General features: G+C 45.7%; 1 protein-coding gene and 1 long non-coding RNA gene across 4 annotated transcripts in view; one reads left to right on the forward strand and one right to left on the reverse strand.

Moving 5' to 3' along the window:
- The window catches only part of PAXIP1 (PAX interacting protein 1), a 70,915-nt gene extending 64,613 nt beyond the window's left edge, over nt 1-6,302 (reverse strand). For all 3 annotated transcript variants that reach the window (XM_062192907.1, XM_062192906.1, XM_062192909.1), the window contains exons 1-2: nt 6,187-6,302; nt 1,721-1,855 (exon numbers count right to left, since the gene is read on the reverse strand). In XM_062192907.1, the coding sequence (XP_062048891.1) occupies nt 1,721-1,855; nt 6,187-6,267 (216 nt within the window). In that variant the 5' untranslated portion in view covers nt 6,268-6,302. The remainder of the gene's footprint in view (nt 1-1,720; nt 1,856-6,186) is intronic.
- Nucleotides 6,303-7,084: 782 nt separating this feature from the next.
- On the forward strand, nt 7,085-21,547 carry LOC133760426 (uncharacterized). The gene is made up of 3 exons (XR_009865980.1): nt 7,085-11,062; nt 15,616-15,693; nt 20,952-21,547. It is a non-coding gene; the product is annotated as an uncharacterized LOC133760426 (long non-coding RNA).
- Nucleotides 21,548-22,315: the final 768 nt, after the last annotated feature.

A 22,315-nucleotide genomic window follows, 5' to 3' on the forward strand; every position in this document is an offset into this window, starting at 1 on the left:
ATACAGGTGCTGCCACAAGTTACAGGCAGGCTGGAATGCTGAAATAGGTACAGGTGAAATATGTCTGGCGTTCATTTTGAAATACTATAACCAAAGGCAAGAACAGTGGGATGGGGATTTAGTAGAGTGACAAAGTAGTGATAACTATAGAGACTAACTGATAACTGTAGAAGTTATGGGTATTTTTATGCAACCTTTTATATACTGACTTTGCCAGGAATACAATTAATGTGTAAAATGAAAGCAGACTGCTTTGTTTAGCTCAGAACTTTACCAAGGATTGATCACCATTCTGAATTGTCACCTCACAGCTGGCGACTCCTCTTGTGGGATATGAGCCTCAATCTGCATTTGTAGCAGTCATATGCAGTGATTCTATATAGCAACATCTGACAATTTCATTCTATGCTTTAAAGTATCCACATATTTACTGGTATTTCCTTTTATTACTCCTTTACACTTCAGTTTGGCCAATTTTTATATATTATATATTTTTACATATATAACTAAGTGCGTGTAAATACATATATACACATATATGCACACAAATATATATATATATATACACATATACACACACATATATATTTTAAATCATATAAATTAACTTGCATATAACTTTTAAGAAAACAAATGGTGTGGTCAAAATATTTATTACCAAAGAGGGTTTGGAGCCAGAAAGGTTTAAGACCACTGCTGTGGTGGTCTGGCAATAATGTCCAAAGCCTGAAAATGCATTAAGTTACCCTATCACTATGAAATCTGCATGGGACATGCAAAGTCACTTTAATGAGACAACAGTGCCAGGCTATGGTCTGAAAGAAAGCTTGTAGAAGACGAAGGAACTGAAACGTCAAGGGACCTTATTTATCTGGCAACTTTGCACCTAAAGCACGGCTTTTGCAAAGATCCTGAGAGGAGCTACACTGAAACTCCAATATATGACTTTCAAGATATGTACATGGCATTGTAGTAGAGCAGGTTAAGCCTCCACCCGTGTCACTGGCATCCCATAAAGGCATCAGTTCAAGTCCCAGCTGCTCTACTTCTAATCTAGCTCTCTGTTAATGGCCTGGGAAAGCACTAGAAGATGGCCCAAGTGCTTGGGTCCTTGCACCCATGTGGGAGACCCGGAAGAAGCTCCTGGTTCCTGGTTTCAGACTGGCACAACTCTGGCTGTTGCGGCCATTTGGGGAGTGAACCAGTGGATGGAAGATCTCTCTCAGTCTCTGACTCTCTCTCTCCCTGACTCTCCCTTTCTGTCTGTAACTCTGCTTCTCAAATAAAAATAAGTAAATCTTTTTTTTTTTTTTGACAAGCAGAGTTAGTGAGAGAGAGAGAGAGACAGAGAGAAAGGTCTTCTTTTTTCTGTTGGTTCACCCCCTAAATGACCTCCATGACCGGCGTGCTGCGTTGATCCGAAACCAGGAGCGAGGTGCTTCCTCCTGGTCTCCCATGGGGTGCAGGGCCCAAGCACTTGGGCCATCCTCCACTGCCTTCCCGGGCCACAGCAGAGCTGGACTGGAAGAGGAGCAACCGGGACAGAATCTGGTGCCCCAACCGGGACTAGAACCCGGGGTGCCAGCGACGTAGGTGGAGGATTAGCCAAGTGAGCAGTGGCACCGGCCAGTAAATCTTCTTAAAAAAAAAAAAAAAAAAAAAAAAAACAACAACATATGTACATGTAAAGAAATGCAGAATTAATTAATTTACTACTGACCTTAACCACAGGTAAGTCAAAGACTTCCCGAGCTTCTCCAACCTCTGGATTGTCCCCATCTTCTGAAATTATGTGTGAGGCTAATGCATTGTAGGAGACTTCCTTGGCTTTTCCAGCTTTCAGAAGCTGAATAACCTAAAAAGCAAAAATATCCAAGTTAAAATGGAAAATATCAGGCTACTTTAATTTATAAACGTAATTATTGGAAAATACACCATACTCCCTGCATAGAATTAACAGCATTTTACTCTGAATAATATGCCGAAGAAACATTTAGGGACAACAACAACTACAAAACCAGCAAACCCTAATTCATCAACAAGTACAGGCTCTTACAGGCCAGTAGCTAGGTAAGCCCATCCTTGAGACAAGCTGCACAGACACTCCTGAATCTCCAACTGAAAGGTAGGGGGCGGGTAGTTTCAACGTAACTGGGGAAACTTTCCAGATGAGGAGACAGTCATATCTGAGTAGAGTCCTTAGAAATGTAGTAACTGTCAATCAAGCAAAATACATGCATGTGAGCAGGGAACAACATCCAAGGTCTGGGACAAGTCCTTGATATATACGATCAGACCATCAATATTTCTTATGCGTTATGAAAACAAAAAAGAAAGTGCAGTTCATTCCCAGCTATCCACATGAGCCAGGGGATAGCAGGGAAGTGGCAGATTATACAGAAAATGATATAGATGGATGACCACAAAAGAATGCACTGGGGTGGCAGGAGATCAATAAGGAGGCAACTAACTGCACTGCACAATGTCACTAGGCAGAAGGAAGAAAATTAGCAAGACGCAGTGACTGGATGGGGTATAGGTCAAGATGGAAATGCTGGGAATTAAGGTACCACACATTGAGGGATGCCAAAGGAAAGCACAAGGAGGGGAAAGCCAGCACATGCTTTAGTGTGGGCTACACTGCTCTTTGCCACCAGGCCGAACATCTGGCAAGAAGCATCCTTTTATGTAGCAAAGGATTTGGCCCTTTCCTGATTGGGCATCCTCAGCATAACATAACATAGCCAAGGCTCTGAGGGAATGAGATCCCCCCGAGTGTGTAGTGTGCAGGTGAACTGAAGGTTACACACTAGCAATTCTTCAGGCACAGGAAGAGTACTCACTCAACCTGCCAGCAGAGCCAAGGAAGCTGAGGGATGCGGAACAGCAGAGTAATATGCAACTGAAAGTACACAAACATGAATGCAACAGGGTGCCCGGAGAGCTAAAATGAATGACCTTTAGTATCTTATTGATCATCAGTAGATGCGTACAAGAGAGGCCAGATCTTTGTTTTAGCCCCCTCACTTTTCTTTCTTCCCTTGACCCCCAAGCCTCGTCAGCTTTACACGTCCATGCGACAGACCCACCTACCCTTTTATTACCTTCCAGTCTGACCCTATTGCCTTTTTATGAGTCCTGAGATTCCACCCTCTCCACCTCCACAGCTGTGCTGCCCCACAACCTTACTGCAGATGCATGCAACTCAGATCCCTCCCCTGCCTCTTTATCTTCCTCTTCTCCCTTCTCTGCTTCTCATGACAAATTCCCTAAAACTGGCTTAACCTTTTTGCCTTCATTTCCCAATTACTCCTCAACTCCCTGCAGTTGTGCCACCTCCCGCAACATTGAACATCAGCACCACCAACTACTGGAAACTGACTCAATTTTCATGAACTTTGAGGATGCCAAAAGTAATAGCTTCTTTTCAACCTCCATACTACTGAATCTCTGGATTACCAATTGATCTCATGTGGCTCATGTGATCACTCTGATGTATTAAAATTGTATTAAAAATGTATTAAAAATACACTGCTTTTTTCATTCTTCAGCACATACAAAGAAAAGTCTTTCAACTTTTTAACTTCTGTTTACCTTAAGACCTAATCGAAATGGCATCTATCTAATCACATTTCAGTGGTGTCTTATCCACATCCCAGCAGAGAAACCTGGTCTTGCAGCATCCACCAATGTGTTCAGGTGTGCTCCCTCCACCAGCAATATAAGGAGTCCTCAAAAACAGCTACCATGTCTTCATCTTTATATTACACCTGTTACCTAGTCCAAAGCCTGACACATACTAGATGTTTAATACATGTGAACTTTCCTTTTTTTTTTTCTTTTTGACAGGCAGAGTGGATAGTGAGAGAGACAGAGAGAAAGGTCTTGCTTTTTGCCGTTGGTTCACCCTCCAATGGCCGCTGCGGCCGGCACATCTCGCTGATCCGAAGCCAGGAGCCAGGTGCTTCTCCTGGTCTCCCATGCGGGTGCAGGGCCCAAGGACTTGGGCCATCTTCCACTGCCTTCCCAGGCCATAGCAGAGAGCTGGCCTGGAAGAGGGGCAACCGGGATAGAATCCGGTGCCCCAACCGGGACTAGAACCCGGTGTGCCGGTGCCGCAAGGCGGAGGATTAGCCTGTTAAGCCACGGCGCCGGCCAATACATGTGAACTTTCAAATCCATGTTTACAACATTCAGAAAACCAGAAGTTCTGGCTCTAAAATTTTTTTAAAATATATTATTTTGGGACCAGCACGGTGGCGTAGCCGGTAAAGCCACCACTTGCAGTGCTGTCATCCCATATGGGTGCCACTTCGAGTCCTGGCTGTTCCTCTTCCAATCCAGCTCTCTGCTATGGCCTAGGAAAGCAGTGGAAGATGGCCCAAGTCCTTGAGCCCCTGTACCCACATGGGAGAAGTTCCTGGCTCCTGCCTTTGGATAGGTGCAGCTCCAGTCATTGCGGCCATCTGGGGAGCGAACCATCGGATGGAAGACCTCTCTCTCTAACTCTACCTTTCAAATAATAAATAAATCTTTAAAATATAGATACTATTTCAGAAGCCAGTATTGTAGCAGAGCGGCCCAAGCCACTACCTGTGATGCTGCCAACCCAAATGAGAGTAGGTTTGAGTCCCAGAACTTGTGCCCTTGCCATCCACATGGGAGACCCGGATGAAGTTCCAGATTCTTAGCTTCAGCCAAACCCATCCCAAGGCTGTTGCAGCCATTTGAGGAGTGAAACAGTGGATGGGAAGATCTCTCTCTCTTGGAAACTGCCTTTCAAATAAATAAATCTCTAAAAAATATATACTGTTTCTGGCCAAAGGGGTTTGCCAAGGACAATTTTAAGCCCTTAGATCTGAGAAACCACAGTTCTGGTTCAGTTTGTTCCAGGTTTTAAGTAACATTTGGCTCAAGTCCCCCCAAAGACCCAAAGTCCTAAAATCAAACAGGAAGGAGAAGGGAGAGAATAGTGGGTAGTGAATACAGGAAAAAGCTACCATGTTACAAGTACTCATTTGGATCACACTGGGTTCAGCACTTGTCTAACTCTTCAAATTCCAAGCCATTAGTGCCTTGACCCTAGTTACAGAGGAAAAAGGATCCAAGGGAATTTAGTTTCTAAGAAGCCCAGTATAAACCTTTAGCAGGCCAAGGCCAATCAGCCTTCCGCAAGTCTTCCTGTAGGAGCCAAGTTTATCGCTCAATAGTTGTGTCCCCCACCCAATGCCTAAATTCTGATCATTCGGCGTCCCTGCAGGGTTAGCCCTGCTGATGGGACACCCAAAGCAACATAATAATTGCCCACTGAAACTTCCGAAAGGAAGTGGTCTGAAGACTGACCTGGAGGTAATGCTCAACTAAGAGCCATTCCTACCATGGACGAGCAACATACTTAGGAGAACCCACACTACCCTCCGGCGTGTGAGAACATGAAAATGCTCAAAGCGATCGCATTACCAGGGTATCTTCCACACTTCTGGTGTAATTCACCCGATTAGGAAAATCAAGGACTAGGAACGCCGGCCCCCACATGTGAGGACGCAGGCTGCGCTCAGCACCGCACAGGACTGGAGCTGCCTGGCAAAAAGGTACAGGGCGGCGTGCCCTGAAAGCTACACCGCCCAGCAGCCCCTGTCCTCACCTGTCTCCCAGTGCACCCTCAAACCAGCTCGCCTTAAGCTAACACCACAGACCGCACCAGGGTGAGGATGCACTGCAAAGCGGACTACGCTCCCCAGAGAGGCATAGGACACCCAGGGACGAGGCGGCGGCCGAGCACGGGGCTCCCCCCGCCCCAAAAGGACACTGCTCCAGGCAGGTGGGAGACTGGGACGATCGGCACCGCGGCGCCAAGCCCGGGCTCGGGGCTCTGGGATCGGGGCGGGGGGAACCCCCGGCCGGGGCCGGCGGCCGCACGAGGGGCCGAGGCGAAAGCCCCTCCGTCCCCCCGGGCCCCCTCCCCCCACACCCCCGCCGCTGGCCCCCGTCCCCTCCCCCTCGGCCGCCCAGGGCCCAAGCCGGCGCCTCGCCACCCCCTGCCCCCGGCGCGGCCAAGGCCGGCGGCCCTCGGCGGGACCTCAGCGGGCCCGACGTTCAGCGCCCGGGCGCGCGCGCCCGCGGCGGAGCGGGGACGGGACGGGGACGCGGACGCGGAAGGAGGCCACGGCGGCGCGGGCGCGGTACCTGCGGGTCGATGTCGCCCACCGCGTAATACTTGACCTCCCTGAACATCTCCTCAGGAACTTTGGGAGCCTGGTCCGACATGATCGCGGCAGCCGGGAAAGGCTCCGCAGCGGCGCCCGGCCCCGCCCACCCACCCACCCCCGGCCCCCGCGCGGCCCGCAGCAGCCGGTACCCCCACTCGCCCCACCAACGGCCTGGCCCGCGCGGCCCCGGCCCGGTCCAGCGAATCGGGGCCCGCTCCCCCGCCCTCCGCGCCCCCGCCCGCGCCGAGCGCCCGAAGCGCGGGAGCCGCGCGCGCCCTGCGGGACGCACCACCTAGCCCTGGCCGCCGAGGGGAAGCTGCGAGAAGCTGCCTGGCAGCCGCGCCGCCCAGGGCCTCCGCTGCAGTTCGCAGATCTGGGGGTGATGGCATCCTAGAGCCCGTTCTACAGACGAGTGGTCCGTGGCCGCCGCTCTCCAATAAGGGGGTCCCGGGGACGTGGGGATGCCCGCCTTCCCTCCCCCCCGGGATGAGCTGGAGTGAGCCAGTCCGGGGAAAGAAGGCAATGGGGCGGCCCCTCCCGTCACCGCACGCGGCCGCTCCGGGCGGCGCATGCGTGCACCCAGAGGGGCGGGGCCACGGGGCTAGTGGCTGGGTCGGGGGCAGGAGCCGAGTCGCGCGGCGGTCTGTGGCCTGCCCGGGTGCCTGTGGTGCCGGGAGCGCGACTGGACCTAGGGTAGTGCCTCACCGCTCGCGGCCAGGACGAGGCCGTGCTGGCCCGAGTTCCCGCAGGCATGGGGTTCCGGAGGCCGGGCGCTCCCGGGAGGCGCATCCCAGCTGCGGGTAAAGAGGGCTTGGGCCTGCAGGGCGAGGGTGGCCGGGTGGAGTCTGGCTCGGGCTCTGTCAGAGCGCGCTGGCGGGCCGTCAGCTCCGCGGTGCCCCGACGCGGGCTCCGGGGCTGATGGCGCCGGTCGATGCTGGAGAGAAATTCTAGAACTCAGACCCCCGGGTGTGGGGCGCCAGTCACCCCAGGGGAGACGGCCGCGAGCCGCCGAAAGCGCAGGGCGAGACAGGGAAGACTGGGTGTGATGATGGTGGTGGTGCTCTGTGTGTTACAGCTAATCCCTTCCTTTCCCAGCCATAACCGTTCCGTATCGAGTGGCTTCGTGTTCATCTCCCCGAGACAGCTTTATGCTAAAAAGCCATGATGGTGGGTGCAGGCTTTCCTCCGTCCCAACAAACCAGAAAATGATCATTTTAAGTAAATGGGTTTTTTTTAAATGCCTTTCAAAAGTAAGGTCCCCCACTAAAAGTTGGTATGGTTCATAGATGAGCATGCAACGTATACTGGCTTTATTAATCAGATGATTACGGTTGGCGTTGTCCTTACATTTGCGTATAATAAATGATTTGGGATAGACAGAAAGCACACATTAAAATACACGTAATATTTTATCCCAAATGTTTTCTGATCATTTTTTTTTAAAGATTTATTTATTTATCTGAAAGAGTTACAGAGAGGCAGAGGCACGGGGTGGGGGTGGGGGTGTCTTCCATCCACTGGTTTACTCTCCAGTTGGCCACAACGGCCGGAGCTGTGCCTATCTGAAGCCAGGAGCCAAGAGCTTCTTCCAGGTCTCCCATGCGGGTGCAGGGGCCCAAAGACTTAGGCCATCCTCTACTGCTGTCCCAGGCCATAGCAGAGAGCTGAATTGTAAGTGGAGCAGCCTGGACTCGAACAGGCGCCCATATGGGATGCCGGCACTGCAGGCATCGGCTTTACCCGCTACGCCACAGCGCTGGCCACAGTGTTTTCTGTTTCTTTACCCTTTGCATTTGTCTCACGTACAATCGGAAACAGCCCTACTCTATGGCTAAGAAATTTCCTTTACAAATAGTAAAATCATGGAGTGCTGGCCTACAGGAATTAACCAAGAAGTTACTATGCATTTTAAGATCTTTATGACATCCCTCTGTAGTCAGAAAATCTTTGAATTCCCAAGAATATACTTGATATTGACCATTATACCATTTTATGTTCCATGTTAAGAAAATATCAGTGCAATAAACTACTTCCAGATACAGAACATATGCCTTTTTTATTGGCGCGTGTAAGAGAACGCATTCAGCCTTTGGTTTTCCAAGTTAAACACAAAACTGAGCATGACATTTTATGTTAAAACACTTGAAGCAGACCTCACCCAGGTATTGTGTGAGTTAAGAAAACAATTTGTTTAAAAAAAAATTTTTTTTTTAATAAAGCAGTTTGTAGGGGCAGGCATTTAGCACAGTGGTTAAGACCTTGCCCGGGACGCCTGCATCCTAATCTGACGTGTCTGCTTCCATTCCTGGCACCAGTTCTAATCCAGCTCCCTGAAAGTGTGTACCCTGGGAGTCAGCACATGCTGGCTTGAACACCGCTCAAGTCCCTGCCACCCACATGAAAGGCCCAGAACGAGTTCCCAGCTGACTGCAGCTCAGCCCAGCTATGGCTGTTGCAGGCATTTGGGAAATGTGCCAGGAGATGGAAGACACCTGTCTCAGGTCTGTCAGCCTGTCAGTTAAAATAGAGAAGAAAAAAGGCACATTGTGGATTTACTGCTATTTAAAATCCCATCAACCTGGGGCCAGAGCTATGGCTCACTTGGTTAATCCTCTGCCCACGGTGCTGGCATCCCATATGGGCGCCGGGTTCTAGTCCCGGTTGTTCCTCTTACAGTCCAGCTCTCTGCTGTGACCTGGGAAGGCAGTGGAGGATGGCCCGGGTGCTTGGGCCCCTGTGCCTACATGGGAGACAAGGAAGAAGCACCTGGCTCCTGGCTTCGGATCAGCGTAGCTCTGGCCGTAGCAGCCATTTGGTGAGTGAACCAACCGAGGGAAGACCTTTCTCTCTGTCTCTCACTATCTATAACTCTACCTGTCAAATAAATATTAATATTAAATATTAAAAAATCCCATCAACCTGTCAGAATGTATTAAATGTCATAAGCGGGGCAATGTCAGTGTGGTATATACAGTGAGTCTTACAGCACTAGTGTCAGGAAGACTTGGAGGCAGAGTCACACAGAACACTCCTCAGAGTCTCAACAACTACAGCTTCTTGGCCAATAATGGAAAAATCAAAGTTATTTTCACTTGGATAATGGATATTCCCAGTAAGTCTAAAAAGTTGACATTCTGAAGTTATGGGGAGAAAAAAGTGTACCAAAGGACTTAAAGGTGACCAACTTGTAAAGGTAAACAGCGAAAATAGCTTTTAGCAGAGATAAAATGTCCATATGTCTGCACAGATAAATAGGTAATTCGTACTCTTATGACTCAAGATGACCTACATCAGGGTAATAATACCAGTTCATCAAACAGAAGCTTTGCATTTCTTTTCTATATTTCTTTTCTCATGCATGTGCCACCCCCAGATATAACACTTCTCCCAAGGAAATTCATGCACATGAAAAGGATAGAATACTTACGTCAGAGGCACAGGCAGGCCCAAGAGCTATGGCAAAAGCAACTGAGAACCCAAAGGACATTGTTTGTCAGTGAGTAAGATTAGCCAGTAGTGATTTAGCTATTCCATGTAAAAAAAATCTAGAAAGCACAAGAAAGGAAAGTGTAAATTAACCCCCCCACACACACCAAGTCCTGTACCCATAAGCAACCACTACTGAAATCCTTCCAGACATTGTCATATATTTTAGTTCTTCAGGGTCAGTAAATAATAGGCTCTATGCTTAGTACTCCATTCTTTGTACCAAAATTTAGTTTGGTATTGTTGCACATTTGTTTCTAATTTTAACAGTTGTGTACAAATCTACAATGAAGAGAGGTAGTTTTAAAACTGCATATAATGTATTGTTCTGTCCTATTCTTTAAGTTAGAACCTGTCCCATATCTCATTTAGCACACTGTATTAGCACACAAGGAGTTAAGAGGACTTAGGTCAGGGATTCTCACTCTGTAGGCCTCTGGAGACTAGCATGTTTCCATTTCCAGCCACTTCTATTGGCCAGAATCCTGTCTCATGACTAACCTTAACTGCAAGGGAGGCTGGGTAATGTAGTCTTCCTGCCTGTCCAGGAATAATAAATGGCACTGATGGCATTTTGCCAATTTCTGCCATTTGTTGTTAAATTCTACAAATTTTACAGGATAATATAAAACAAAAATTCCAGAAAAATCTTTACTCAATAGATACCTGTTGAATTTTGGATTATTAACTTCATGTGAAAAGAATGGTGTTTTTAAGAAGCAAACTCTTAGGGCTAGCACTGTGGCAAAGCAAGAAAAGCCACTGCTTACAACACCAGCATCCTATATGGGGGCCAGTTTGTGTCCCAGCTGTTCCCTTTCTAATCCAGCTCCCTGCTAATGGCCTAGAAAAAAAGCAGTAGAAGATGGCCCAAATGTTTGGGCCCTTGCTACCAACATGAGAGATGGAGAAGAATCTCCTGGCTCCTGCCTTTGACCTGGCCCAGTCCTAGATGTTGCAGCACTCTCTGGAGTGAACCAGCAAATGGAAGCTTCCAGCTGTGACTCTGATATAATGGACATTAAAAGCTGACCACAACAATGCATTTCGTTTACGTCTGTATCTACCCTCAAAACACTAACAAACACTTTATATGCAAAGCTAACACTAGTGGAATTAGTCACAATTGAAACAGAGATTTGGAGAAGAGGTCTTCGTGTACCAGGATAGCTTGGGGAAACTTCTGGGGGTTTTTTTGTTTGTTTTGTTTTGTTTTTATTATTATTTACGTATTTATTTGCAAGGCAGAAGTACAGAGAAGGAAGGAGAAAGATAGATCTTCCATCCGCTAGTTCATTCCCTGAATGGCTACAATGGCCAAGGCTGGAGTCAGACCAGAGCCAGGAGCTTCTTCCAGGTTCCCCCAGGTGAGTGCAGGTGCCCAAGTACTTGGGCCATCTTGTACTGCTTCCCCAGTTGCATTAGCAGGGAGCTGGATTGGAAGTGGAGCAGCCTGAACTTGAACCAGAGCCCATATTGGGTGTGGGCACTGCAGCTGAAGGCTTTTCCTTCTATGCCACAGTGCCAACGCCTGGGGGAAACTTCATGAAGAGTGTGGATATGAAGGAAGTGGTTCTTGAAGGGAGGAGAGAAAATCCCAGGCAAGAGAGGTTAGTCAGAATATCAGTTTTGCTGAATAAGAAGTTGCACATTTTAGATATTAAATAATGATTCGGTAGAAGGTAATTGCAGAGTAGGGGAGTGAACCAGCAAGTGGTTCACTCTCTAACTCTGCCTTTCAAGTAAGTAAATCAAGGTTTTTTTAAAAAAAAATGGGCAATTATAAAAAATAATGGGTTATGTCACATATAAAGATCCTGGAGTCCCAGCAGAGGAGGTTGTTGCATTTGAATCTTGACTAAAACTCTTAAGCCCAATACCTGTGAATGTGACCTAATTTGAAAATAAGGTCTTTGTACATGTATTCAAGACAAGGTCATACTTAATGAGGGTGGGCAGCCCTAAATCCAGTTACTGGTGTCCTTACAAGAAGAGGGAAATTTAGACACGGAAACACAGAGACAGTGCCATAGGCAAGGGTTGGAGTGATGGGTCTACAAGCCAGGGAACGCCAAGGATTGCTGGCAACAACAGGCCGGACGAAGCAAGGATTCTTCTCTGGAGCCTTTGCAGAAAGCATGGCCCCGACAACAGCTTGCTTGTGCATTTTTGGCCTTCAGGATAGAGGGCCTCCATTTTTGTTGTTTAGTGTGTAGTACTTGGTCACAGCAGACTGAGGTAGTTAACAGTACTCAGCATTTCTGAACAATAACCATTTTATTAAACTTTCACAATCTCAATAAGCAGCCAGGATTGAAAACTAGTGTTTTGAAAGTGTGTATCGGTTGGCTGGCGTTGTGGCATAGCAGGTTAAGTCTCCACTTGCAACGCCAGTATCCTACCTGGGCACCAGTTCATTGAGACCTGGCTGCTCCACTTCCGATCCGGCTCCCTGCTAATGTGTCTGGGAAAGCAGCAGCCAATGGCTCAAGTGCTTGGGAGGTGGGAGACCCAGAAGAAGCTCTGGGCTCCCAGTCAGCATGGCCCAACCCCATCCATTGTGGCCATTTAGGGAGTGATCCAGGAGATGGGAAATTGATCTCTCTGTGTCTCTCCTTTTTCTGTAACTCTGCCTTTCAAATAAATAGAAAAATATTTTTTTAAAGATTTATTTATCTGAAAGGCAAAGTTACAAAGAGGCAGAGGCAGAGAGAGCAGTCTTCCATCAGCTGGTTCACTTTGCATATGGCCGCAACAGCTGAAGCTGCACTGATCCTAAACCAGGAGCTTTTTCCAGGACTCCCACGCAGGTACAGGGGCCCAAGCACATGGGCCATCTTCCACTTTCCCAGGCCATAGCAGAGAGCTGAATCAGAAGCGGAGCAGCTGGGTCAGCACTGCAGGCAGTGGCTTTACCCACTATGCCACAGTGCCAATCCTTAAAGAGTAAATCTTAAAAAAAAAAATGCATCTGTAAGTATTTAGTTTGCCTGCAACTTTTATAGTACACCAGATGAGAACAATGAGGAACACTTGAAAAGAAACATTTTGCTATGGGGAGTGGAGTGGTACTCAAGACAAAGCTAAAAATTAAAATGTTGGATTATGTTTGGAGTTGTTGTAAGCCAAACAGTATATACTCTCTGTGCTCTGCTAAAAATCATAATACAAACGTGGAGCCTAAGGGGATGCCAGGATTTGTAAGTAACTTTTATTGCCTTAGAACTGCATGATGAGTGTGTTAATATAAAAATACTTCAGGGGCCGGCACTGTGGCGTAGCGGGTAAAGCCGCTGCCTGCAGTGCTAGCATCCCATGTGCAGCCAATTGGGGAGTGAACCAGCAGATGGAAGACCTCCCTCCCTCTCTCTCTCTAACTCTGACTTTCAAATAAAGATTTAAAAATAAATAAATATTCTCTCTGTCTCTCTCACTGTCCACTCTGCCTGTCAAATGAATAAACAAATATTTTCGTTCTTTGCTTTATTTCTTTTGACATGTTTTCCATTTATCTTCCTACTAAAATCACACAAATCTAATGGTTATTGGAGTCTGTTGGTTAGCTTTCACTCCCAAATTCCAGCAGCTTACCACAGTGTTCATTTCTCACCCTTTGTAGATCTTGATTGAGACAAGGATGGCTTTGCTGCTCATGTCTTCTCTCTAGAACCCAGGCAGAGGCATGAGCGATTCTAGTGACTGAAGGAAAAGTAATAATGGCTTTAGCTTCTCTTCGGAATTCACTCGTATTCCACTTACCAAAGTTATTCTGATTGCCAAGCCTGATGCCAGTGTGGAAGTGATTCCGTCCCTCCTGCAGGGAGGCACTTCAAGTCCCGATACAGTGGGCAGGGGGAAGAAATCCACCTCTTGGAAGCTAGAACATGATTGAGGACAGCGGGACAGTCTGCTAATACTCGTCCTTGCTCACAAATGGAGGCTTAGCCCCCTCCGTACTTGGCATCTGCAGGGTCTGTCCCCAGAGAAGAAATCCCGGAAATTCCACCTGGTCCTAGCATCATCCTGGAAGTTCAGGAATCCACAGCCACTGCAGCAACTCCAAGTGTGGGTCTCAGTCTGACAACTGATGTGTCTGTTCCCACAACATAAAGTGAAGCTAGACCAGATCACTCTGATAAACACTCCTACTTGGAAGGGAAGAATGAGAGGCACTCAGGTCACTAGTCCAGAGCAGTATGAACTTCCTGTTGGGTGCATGTTGGGAACTATTCCATTATGCATTACCCGTTAACTTTTTTTAAAATTTATTTTTATTTGAAAGGCAGAATTTGAGAGAAAGAGGGAAAGACAAGAGATCTTGCATCTGCTGGTTCATTCCCCTGGTCAGAACTGGCCCAGGTTGAAGCCAGGGGCCAGAAGCTTTACCCTGGTCTCCTACATGGATGGCAGGGGTCCAAACACTTGTACCACCTTACACTGCTTTTCCCAGGCCATTAGCAAGGAGCTGGATCAGAAGTGGAACAGCCGGGACACGAACTGTTGCCAGGATGAGATGAGGCCATAGACAACTTTACCTTCTATGCCACAACGCCAGCTCGCTCCACAAAACGTTTGATGTCCCCTTGTGCTTGTTCAGCTTCTGTGAAACCAGCAATGTGAGAGTCAGACATAGGGACTCATACATGTTTCTTTTCACAAAGAAATGTCCATCCAGGGGCCCACGCTGTGTTATAGTGGGTAAAGCCACTACCTTTATGAGCACTGGTTCAAGTCTTAGCTGCTCCACTCCTGCTCCAGCTGATGGGAGACCTCTCTCTCTCTGCCTCTGCCTCTCTGTAACTCTACCTTTCAAATAAATAAATAAATCTTTAAAAACAAATGTCTATCCAATGAGGAACTGTTTCTTTTGCAAAATAGATTTATTTAGACCTAACAGACCTCTTCATTTTTAGGACTAACATGGAGACTGAAAAGTGCAGGTACTGCAAACAAAATACATACCTACGAAATAACACAAATGTATTTCAGGTCAGAAGTGGCCACCTATAGGTGACTGAAGACTTCTGTTGCTTTGTTTACACCTTTGAAATGTGTAAAAATAAAATTGTCTTCATGAATTATGTTGATTTTTTTGATGAAAAGCGCCCAGAAGCTGTAACATGACAAATGAACTCATCTGTTAATTCAAATGAATGAGTTAAACACCCAAGTTTGGAGGAAGGAACGGGACAGACATTTGGTAAAGTCCTGGTGGTTAAGATGTTCCTTGGAACACCTCCATTCCATACTGGAGTGCTTGGGTTTGAGTCTGACTGGGTCCCCCGACTCCAGCTCCCTACACACCTTCAAAATTAGCAGGTGATGGTTCAAATAGCTGAGTCCCTGAAACCCATGTGGGAGATCTGGCCATTACAGGCATTTGGGAAGTGGCCCAGCAAATGAGAACTCTATCTCTGTCTGTCTTTCAAATAAAATGCAAATAAATAAGCAGAGTTTGTTCTAAAACTCTGCTGGGAAGAAATTGACCTTACTAGTTTTTACTATTGCTTTTTTTTTTTTTTTTTTTTTTGGACAGGCAGAGTGGACAGTGAGAGAGAGAGAGAGACAGAGAGAAAGGTCTTCCTTTACCGTTGGTTCACCCTCTAATGGCCTCTGCGGCTGGCGTGCTGCAGCCGGCGCACCATGCTGATCCGAAGCCAGGAGCCAGGTGCTTCTGGTCTCCCATATGGGTACAGGGCCCAAGGACTTGGGCCATCCTCCAGTGCACTCCCGGGCCAGAGCAGAGAGCTGGCCTGGAAGAGGGGCAACCGGGACTAGAACCCAGTGTGCTGGCGCCGCAGGTGGAGGATTAGCCTATTGAGCCATGGCACTGGCCCTACTATTGCTTTTTAATTGTCACACCTTCATCAGAACATCAGATTGGCTACACTTAATTTCTGTTGGTATTCTTAAATACCAGGTGCAGGAAGTACATATGGAAGCAAGAAAGTACTGAAATATGGGGAAGTTTCCAACAAATTAAGGCTGTCACATTCCTGTGAGTAAGACCAAGTATCTACCGGGCATCACTGTTGTCAGATGATTTTGGGTGGTGGATCAGGGAATCCAAACTAGCCTCGCCCTAATACCTCATCCCCTTGTCAGTTGCATGCAGAGTGACAAGGGGAAAAGCATGGAGAGCCCTGGCATTTCTATTAGGGCACCTGCTTAGATATTTTTAAGCTTAGAAACACCATTTTCAGTGGCAACAACAGCACATCTTATCCTTCAATTGTTGCTCTGAAACTTTCTCCCAGGTATGAAACTTTGGGGTTATAGAGAGAGTTGGGCTTGTTCGCAAAATAAAATCTTGATCTTGGATGGTTCACCAGTTAATGACAATCCTAAGTTAGGATCTGACTCTGTGCTAATGCCATACTGAGATTTTTACAGTTTTCTCCAACTCTAACTTTACAGTCTATTACTCCTATTTAATTTCAGAGTATTTTCATCTTCAAGATAAAGAGAGTCAATTTCATTTCCTTTACAGACTATCCTAAGAGTACAAAAGTGAGGCCCAGGATGTTGTAGCACAGTGGATTAACCTATTGCTTAGGCTACCCATGTCCCATATTGGAGTACTCCCTCTGCTTCCAGTCCTGCTTTCTGTTAATGTTCCTTTTAAATATTTATTTTATTTATTTGAAAGAGTTACAGAGAGAGGTAGAGACAGAGAGAGGGGTCTTCCATCTGCTGGTTTACTCCCCAGATGGCTGCAATGGCCAGAGCTGCGCCCATCCGGAGCCAGGAGCTTCCTCCAGGTCTCCCACATGGGTGCAGGGGCCAAAGGACTTGGGCCATCCTCCACTGCTATCCCAGGCCATAGCAGAGAGCTGGATCGAAAGAGGAGCAGTCAGGACTAGAACTGGTGCCCATACGGGATGCCGATGCTTCAGGCCAGGGCTTTAACCCGCTGCGCCACCACACTGGCCCCTCAATGACTTTCTTAAAGATCCCTCATATACATGAATTCCAAAAATTTTGCACCAAAATAATGTTTTAATTCCATTTTCCATGAACTATTGAAAGTACCCTCATAAATTCCTCTTTTGGAATTGGTTGAAGCAGAAGACACAATTGTTAGGTCTAAATTCAGAACTTCTCAACTTTAATGTCATGTCAATTTTAATTTTCTGATTTAATTAGTTTCCTAGTTAGAAGGGGTTAAATTAATTAACCTCATTATTTACTATATATTTAATGATTTCTTCTCTATAGGGAGTTACTTAATTTTCAATAATTGGAAAGCTTATGACAAGAGGGAATATTGCCAAGTTTTACATTTATTGTTTTATGATCAGTGGCAGGACAGATAAAAGGGACTTTAGGTGAGATATCAAATACATGCAAAGGTTAGTTCCCTCTTTTTTGAAACACAATGCATGCAATCATTTCTATCAAATTAGAACTCAATGAATATATCCTTTACTTAAGGATAAGATACCCTAGAACATAGAATTTCATATTATAAGAAAGAACCATAACCCATGATCTTAGTTACAGACAAATAATAAAGCATTGAATAATACTAAAAGAGAGGGATGTTTCTGCAATTACAATCTGGTATAAATGACAAAATATTTAGTTTCTTTCTTAGACTTGTCAATAGATTGAATGGATGACATTTGGGGAAGATGTAATAAAATAATAAGCCTAATATCTATTTGGCTTGTGGAAATCAAACTGGCTTTGTTACTTCAAGTTTATGAATGTAAAAATACAAATAATTTATGTACAACTATGTTTTAATGTAGTGATATGTTCTTACAGAACAAAAATGAAGCTGCATCTACAAAAAACACTAAATTTGTTTTCTCTTCCCTCTTTTGAAGTGCCTTGGAATATAGTTTTGAATAGCCAGTCCTCTGCAGGCAGTTTCCCACTTATCTGTGTCTCTTTGTTGCCCCTTGTCCACAGCTGTACCACCTAGGAGGTACGCAGGTCTACTAAGAGGTTACATGAGGAAAGCTGGGGCAGTGGTACAACTTTAAACAAGTCCAACATATTTAGTGAATTGAAGGAAATCCATTTCAGCTGAACAAATATTTATGGAGTGCTTAGGTACATTGCAAATGGGTCTGCCTAGGAATCAAGATACAACTGTAGAACTGACTCAGTTCCAACCAATAAGGGCGTACTGAATTCCAATGTGAGGGGTATAGTTGGGCAAAGCAGTTCAGATTCTGCTTGGGACACCCACATCCAATACTGGATGCCTGGGCTTGAGTGCTGGCTCTTTTGCTTCTGATCCAGCTTCCTACTAATTTGTACTCTGGGAGGCATCAGATGATGGCTCCAGTTGGTTCCTTGCCTCCCATGTGGGAGGCTTGAATGGAGTTCTGGGCTCCTGACTTTGGCTTGGCCCAGTCCTTGTTCTTGCCATATTTGGGGAGTGAGCACTCAGGTAGAAAATTCTGTCTCTCAACCTCCCTGTGGGTGTGGGTGTGGGTCTACCTTTCAAGTAAAATGAAAAATTAAAATTTTAAATGCCTACATGAGTGACTTAGCGTAATGGAATTTAAAGTGAGAGGATGCCATAGGGATTGGAAGGTTTAGAGAGGTTGTCTTTGAAGAAGTAAGTCTCAGGAGAGCTCCAAAGAAAAAAGGAGAAGGAAGAGGAGGCGAAGGAGGAAGAAGAGGGAAAAAGAGGGAGATGCCAATGTTGTATGGAGGAGCAGCCTGAGCCAAGGCTTGGACCAGGAAATGAATTTGGTGTGAACTGACTAGAGGAAGATGTGGGGTGTCGTGGGAGAGACACACACAAAGAAGTAGATGGAAGACCTTCAGAAAAAATGCTCCAAAGAAACAATAATGGTCCATTTCTAATCAGAATGCATCTATTTTAAATTATTATCAAAAAAAAACTTACAAGCTGAAATTGAGACCATAGGAACTGGTCTTTGGTTTGGTTCCATTTAGAAAATATCTTCCCCTGTTCTGTTTTTTGTCAGGCCAAATGGTACTACAAGTTCCATGATAGCCAAAGAAGTATTGCCCAAATGCTGTGCTTACTCACTGCTCTGGTTCCCTAACTTCCCACAGCTTCCCACTGCTTATAGAGTGAAGTTCAATCCACTTAGCTTTAGTTCTGAGCCAGAGACCTCCATCATCTCCTGCTGTTCTCCATACAGCCACCTTCCTACTGGATCACCTTCGCATACCAGACTCAGCTCCTGCCGCTCTCCTTGTTCAAGCTGTCTTCCCACCAGTCTAGGCTATGTGATTTTCTCCAAACGCACTCCAAACCTTCCCTCTGCGGCCTTGGCTTCATTCCACTGGAAGTGGACCTCCACACACATCTGCCACACGTATCTACTCCCTGTGGAGATACTCAAACAACCCGTTCCATGAAACATTTTCACATCTTGGCAGAGAATTTCTTTGATCCCTTCTAATTGTGGTTATTCATAAATAGAAATAAATTCTGTAACTAGAAGCTCTTTGGCATGGACCAAAGATGATTCACTCAACCAAGTATGAGTTCATGTCAACCAGTGTGACAGCTGGTATGATGCTTCTATAAATGGTGCTTCATTTTCAGAGTCAGGAGTACAAGTAGACCTTATTTCCCCCTACATATTTCCCTACATGCTTAGGATGATGCTGGCTGTGAAGAGGATGATGGACAAATATTTAAGGGATGGATGGATGCATTTTGAATGAATTGACTTCATTGTTAGGGATTTTTTTCACTTTAGTTTTAAGTCATTATACAGATTTATTTAAAGGTTTTTTATTTGAAAGTTTCAGAAAGAGAGAGAGAGAGAGAAATAGGAGATATCTTCCATCTGCTGATTTGCCTCCCCAAATGGCTTCAATGACAGGGGCTGGGCCAGGCCAAAGCCAAGAGCCAGGAAACTCCATCTGTGTCTCTCATGCGGGTGGTAAGGGACTAAGTACTGGGGCCATCTTCTACTGCAATATGAAAACCGCCATAGATACTATGTGTACAAATGAGTAAGGCTGCATTCTAATAAAACTTTATGTACAAAAACATGCAGCGGGCCAGACTGAGCCTGTGGGCATTGGTTCGCCAACTCTGGGTTGAAGCTTCCATGGTTATGAACTATAGCAAGCAGAAGAAATGAAGAGAAACAGCCAACAGGTGTTCACGAACTAGCCTCCTGACCCCTAGTACAGTTTGCTTTCTACTTCACTGTGATAACTTTGCCGTCTCCGGAGGTCTGTCTGAATGCTTGACCATCAAGAGAACATGGGAATTAGGGCTAATTAATTAGTCAAGACTTTGAAATCCATAGAGAAAAGGGCCTCATATTAAGTGCAAACTATCATCCTAAGTAATATATTTGTGGCACTTTCATTAAATTTTCTCTCAAATCTCGAAAAATATGTATCTCCTGGCTGCCAAGATTTTCATCTTAGTATAATTATGAAGGTTCCCCAAATAATCATTTTCCAGTTTGTGATACTCAGTGGGGTACAATGCCAGCTGCTGAGACTTGATGGAGCTGTTTAATTTGAAATTTATTAGCACAGCACAGGTGAAAATGAGTAAGTCTTGCACAGTGATATTTGTTCCTAATGTATCAAATATGCATGCCTATTGTTTAGTAAAGCTCATAGAGAAAAACAACAGCTAAACCACTCTAAACAGTTAATTCAGTGATCATCAAGATAAAAATAGACTTTTCTGTGGTCATTTTCACTATCAAAAATAAGACATTTCAATATGTGATAACAGTTTTTATGAAAACATTCACACAGAGAAGAGGGTAAAAAGCTAGGTATGTGATTCATGAAATGCATATATATTTACATATTTATAAAATAAATAGAATTATTTTTTAGTTTTTGACATGAACAAACGTATTTGAGCTTTATGCTTAGCACAAATTTAGGAACTATGAATTTAAAACGATGTTGATGAGTCATTCCTTATTTATGAACATTTTATTCCCAGTTAATACTCAAGACACATTTTTAAAGATATTAAAAACCCAACTACATGGAAGTTCTAATACTGTACTACATTTCAACAGTAGGGTTCACAAGAAATTCTCTTCTGTTATATAACAGTTCATTTTTTTCAGTTAAAAACAATTTATTCAGAAACACAAAACTGAGTAAGAATATTACTTGCTGGGTGGGTATTTTAAGTCATTGGTTGAGAAGGGCATATCTCCATCAAAGCATACCTTCTGTTTCTTTCCTGTGACTTAAAAAATATATACACCTTATATCCTCCATACTTCTGGTTAATCTTTTTATTTATTTATTTATTTATTTGGGAGACAGATACACAAAGAAGGAGCTCCTAATCACTGATTTACTCCCCAAACGCCTGCAACAGCTGAAGTTGAGCCAAGTTGTAGCTGGGAAGCAGGAACTCAATCCAGGTGGATGCAAGCATGCCAGCACACAAGCACCTGAGCCGTCACTGGCTGCCTCCCAGATTGTTGTCAGCAGGAGGCTGGCATCAGACGTGGAGCTGGGAACTCGGACCCAGGAGCTCTGACATGGGATGAGGCTACCCCAATTGGCCTCTTAACCACTGCACCAAATACCTGCCCCAATAATTGCTATTCTATCACACTTTAACTTCTCACTATTAAGAAAAAAAAAAAAAAAAAAGGCCGGCACCGCGGCTCACTAGGCTAATCCTCCGCTTTGCGGCGCCGGCACACCGGGTTCTAGTCCCGGTCTGGGCGCCGGATTCTTTCCCGGTTGCCCCTCTTCCAGGCCAGCTCTCTGCTGTGGCCCGGGAGTGCAGTGGAGGATGGCCCAAGTGCTTGGGCCCAGCACCCCATGGGAGACCAGGAGAAGCACCTGGCTCCTGCCATCGGATCAGCGTGGTGTGCCGGCCGCAGCGTGCCAGCCGCAGCGGCCATTGGAGGGTGAACCAAAGGTAAAGGAAGACCTTTCTCTCTGTCTCTCTCACTGTCCACTCTGCCTGTCAAAAAAAAAAATTAAAGAATTCCTGGTTTCTTGTGTGTTTTCTTTCATAAATAGCGTTCTATTCTTATTTGCATTGACACAATATTTCCTCTTACTTGAAAACATCTAAAGGGGTTTTGTTAACTTTTCCTTTCCCTCCATTATCTCTGTTTACCCCTTTATTTTGCTGTTTGTTTTTATCTCTTAGATGTTAGATACTTTCTCCAGGTAATCAGTTCTCTCTCCCTGTGGGGATTCTGCACTGCCCCCGAACAATGGTCATTGGAAGAATAACCAATGATGACTCCAGAGGTCCCGCTGGAGCCTCATTTGAGGTAGATCCTGTAGGAAACTCTACTTCCTGCGGGATCCCCCATCGTAGCTCAGCTCCAAATAGTGAATCATTAGGTCCCCAGGAATCCCATTAGCTCACGGGTAGCAACCCCCAGCTGCGGTCAGTTCTTCCCTTTTCCTTCAGGGAAGGTTAAGGGAAAGGGTCCCAGAGTTCTCTCCAAATGTACCTGATTGTTCTTTGCTTAAGGGCTCCTTGGCAAGGTCAGTAGCTTGAGCCCTAGGTGAGGGGCCTTGGCTCCGGAAATAGCTCCAATCAAGTCCATTCACTAGGAAAAAATGTGGTTGTTAATTAGAAGTGAGCGGCTGGAGAAGGCCACAAACCTTCTTCCCCAAGGGAGAAACTCAGGTAGCAAGGTAGACACTATTGTGCG

The sequence above is a fragment of the Lepus europaeus genome, chromosome 5 (genome assembly GCF_033115175.1).
Source record: "Lepus europaeus isolate LE1 chromosome 5, mLepTim1.pri, whole genome shotgun sequence".
In the NCBI taxonomy this organism is placed as follows: Eukaryota; Metazoa; Chordata; class Mammalia; order Lagomorpha; family Leporidae; genus Lepus; species Lepus europaeus.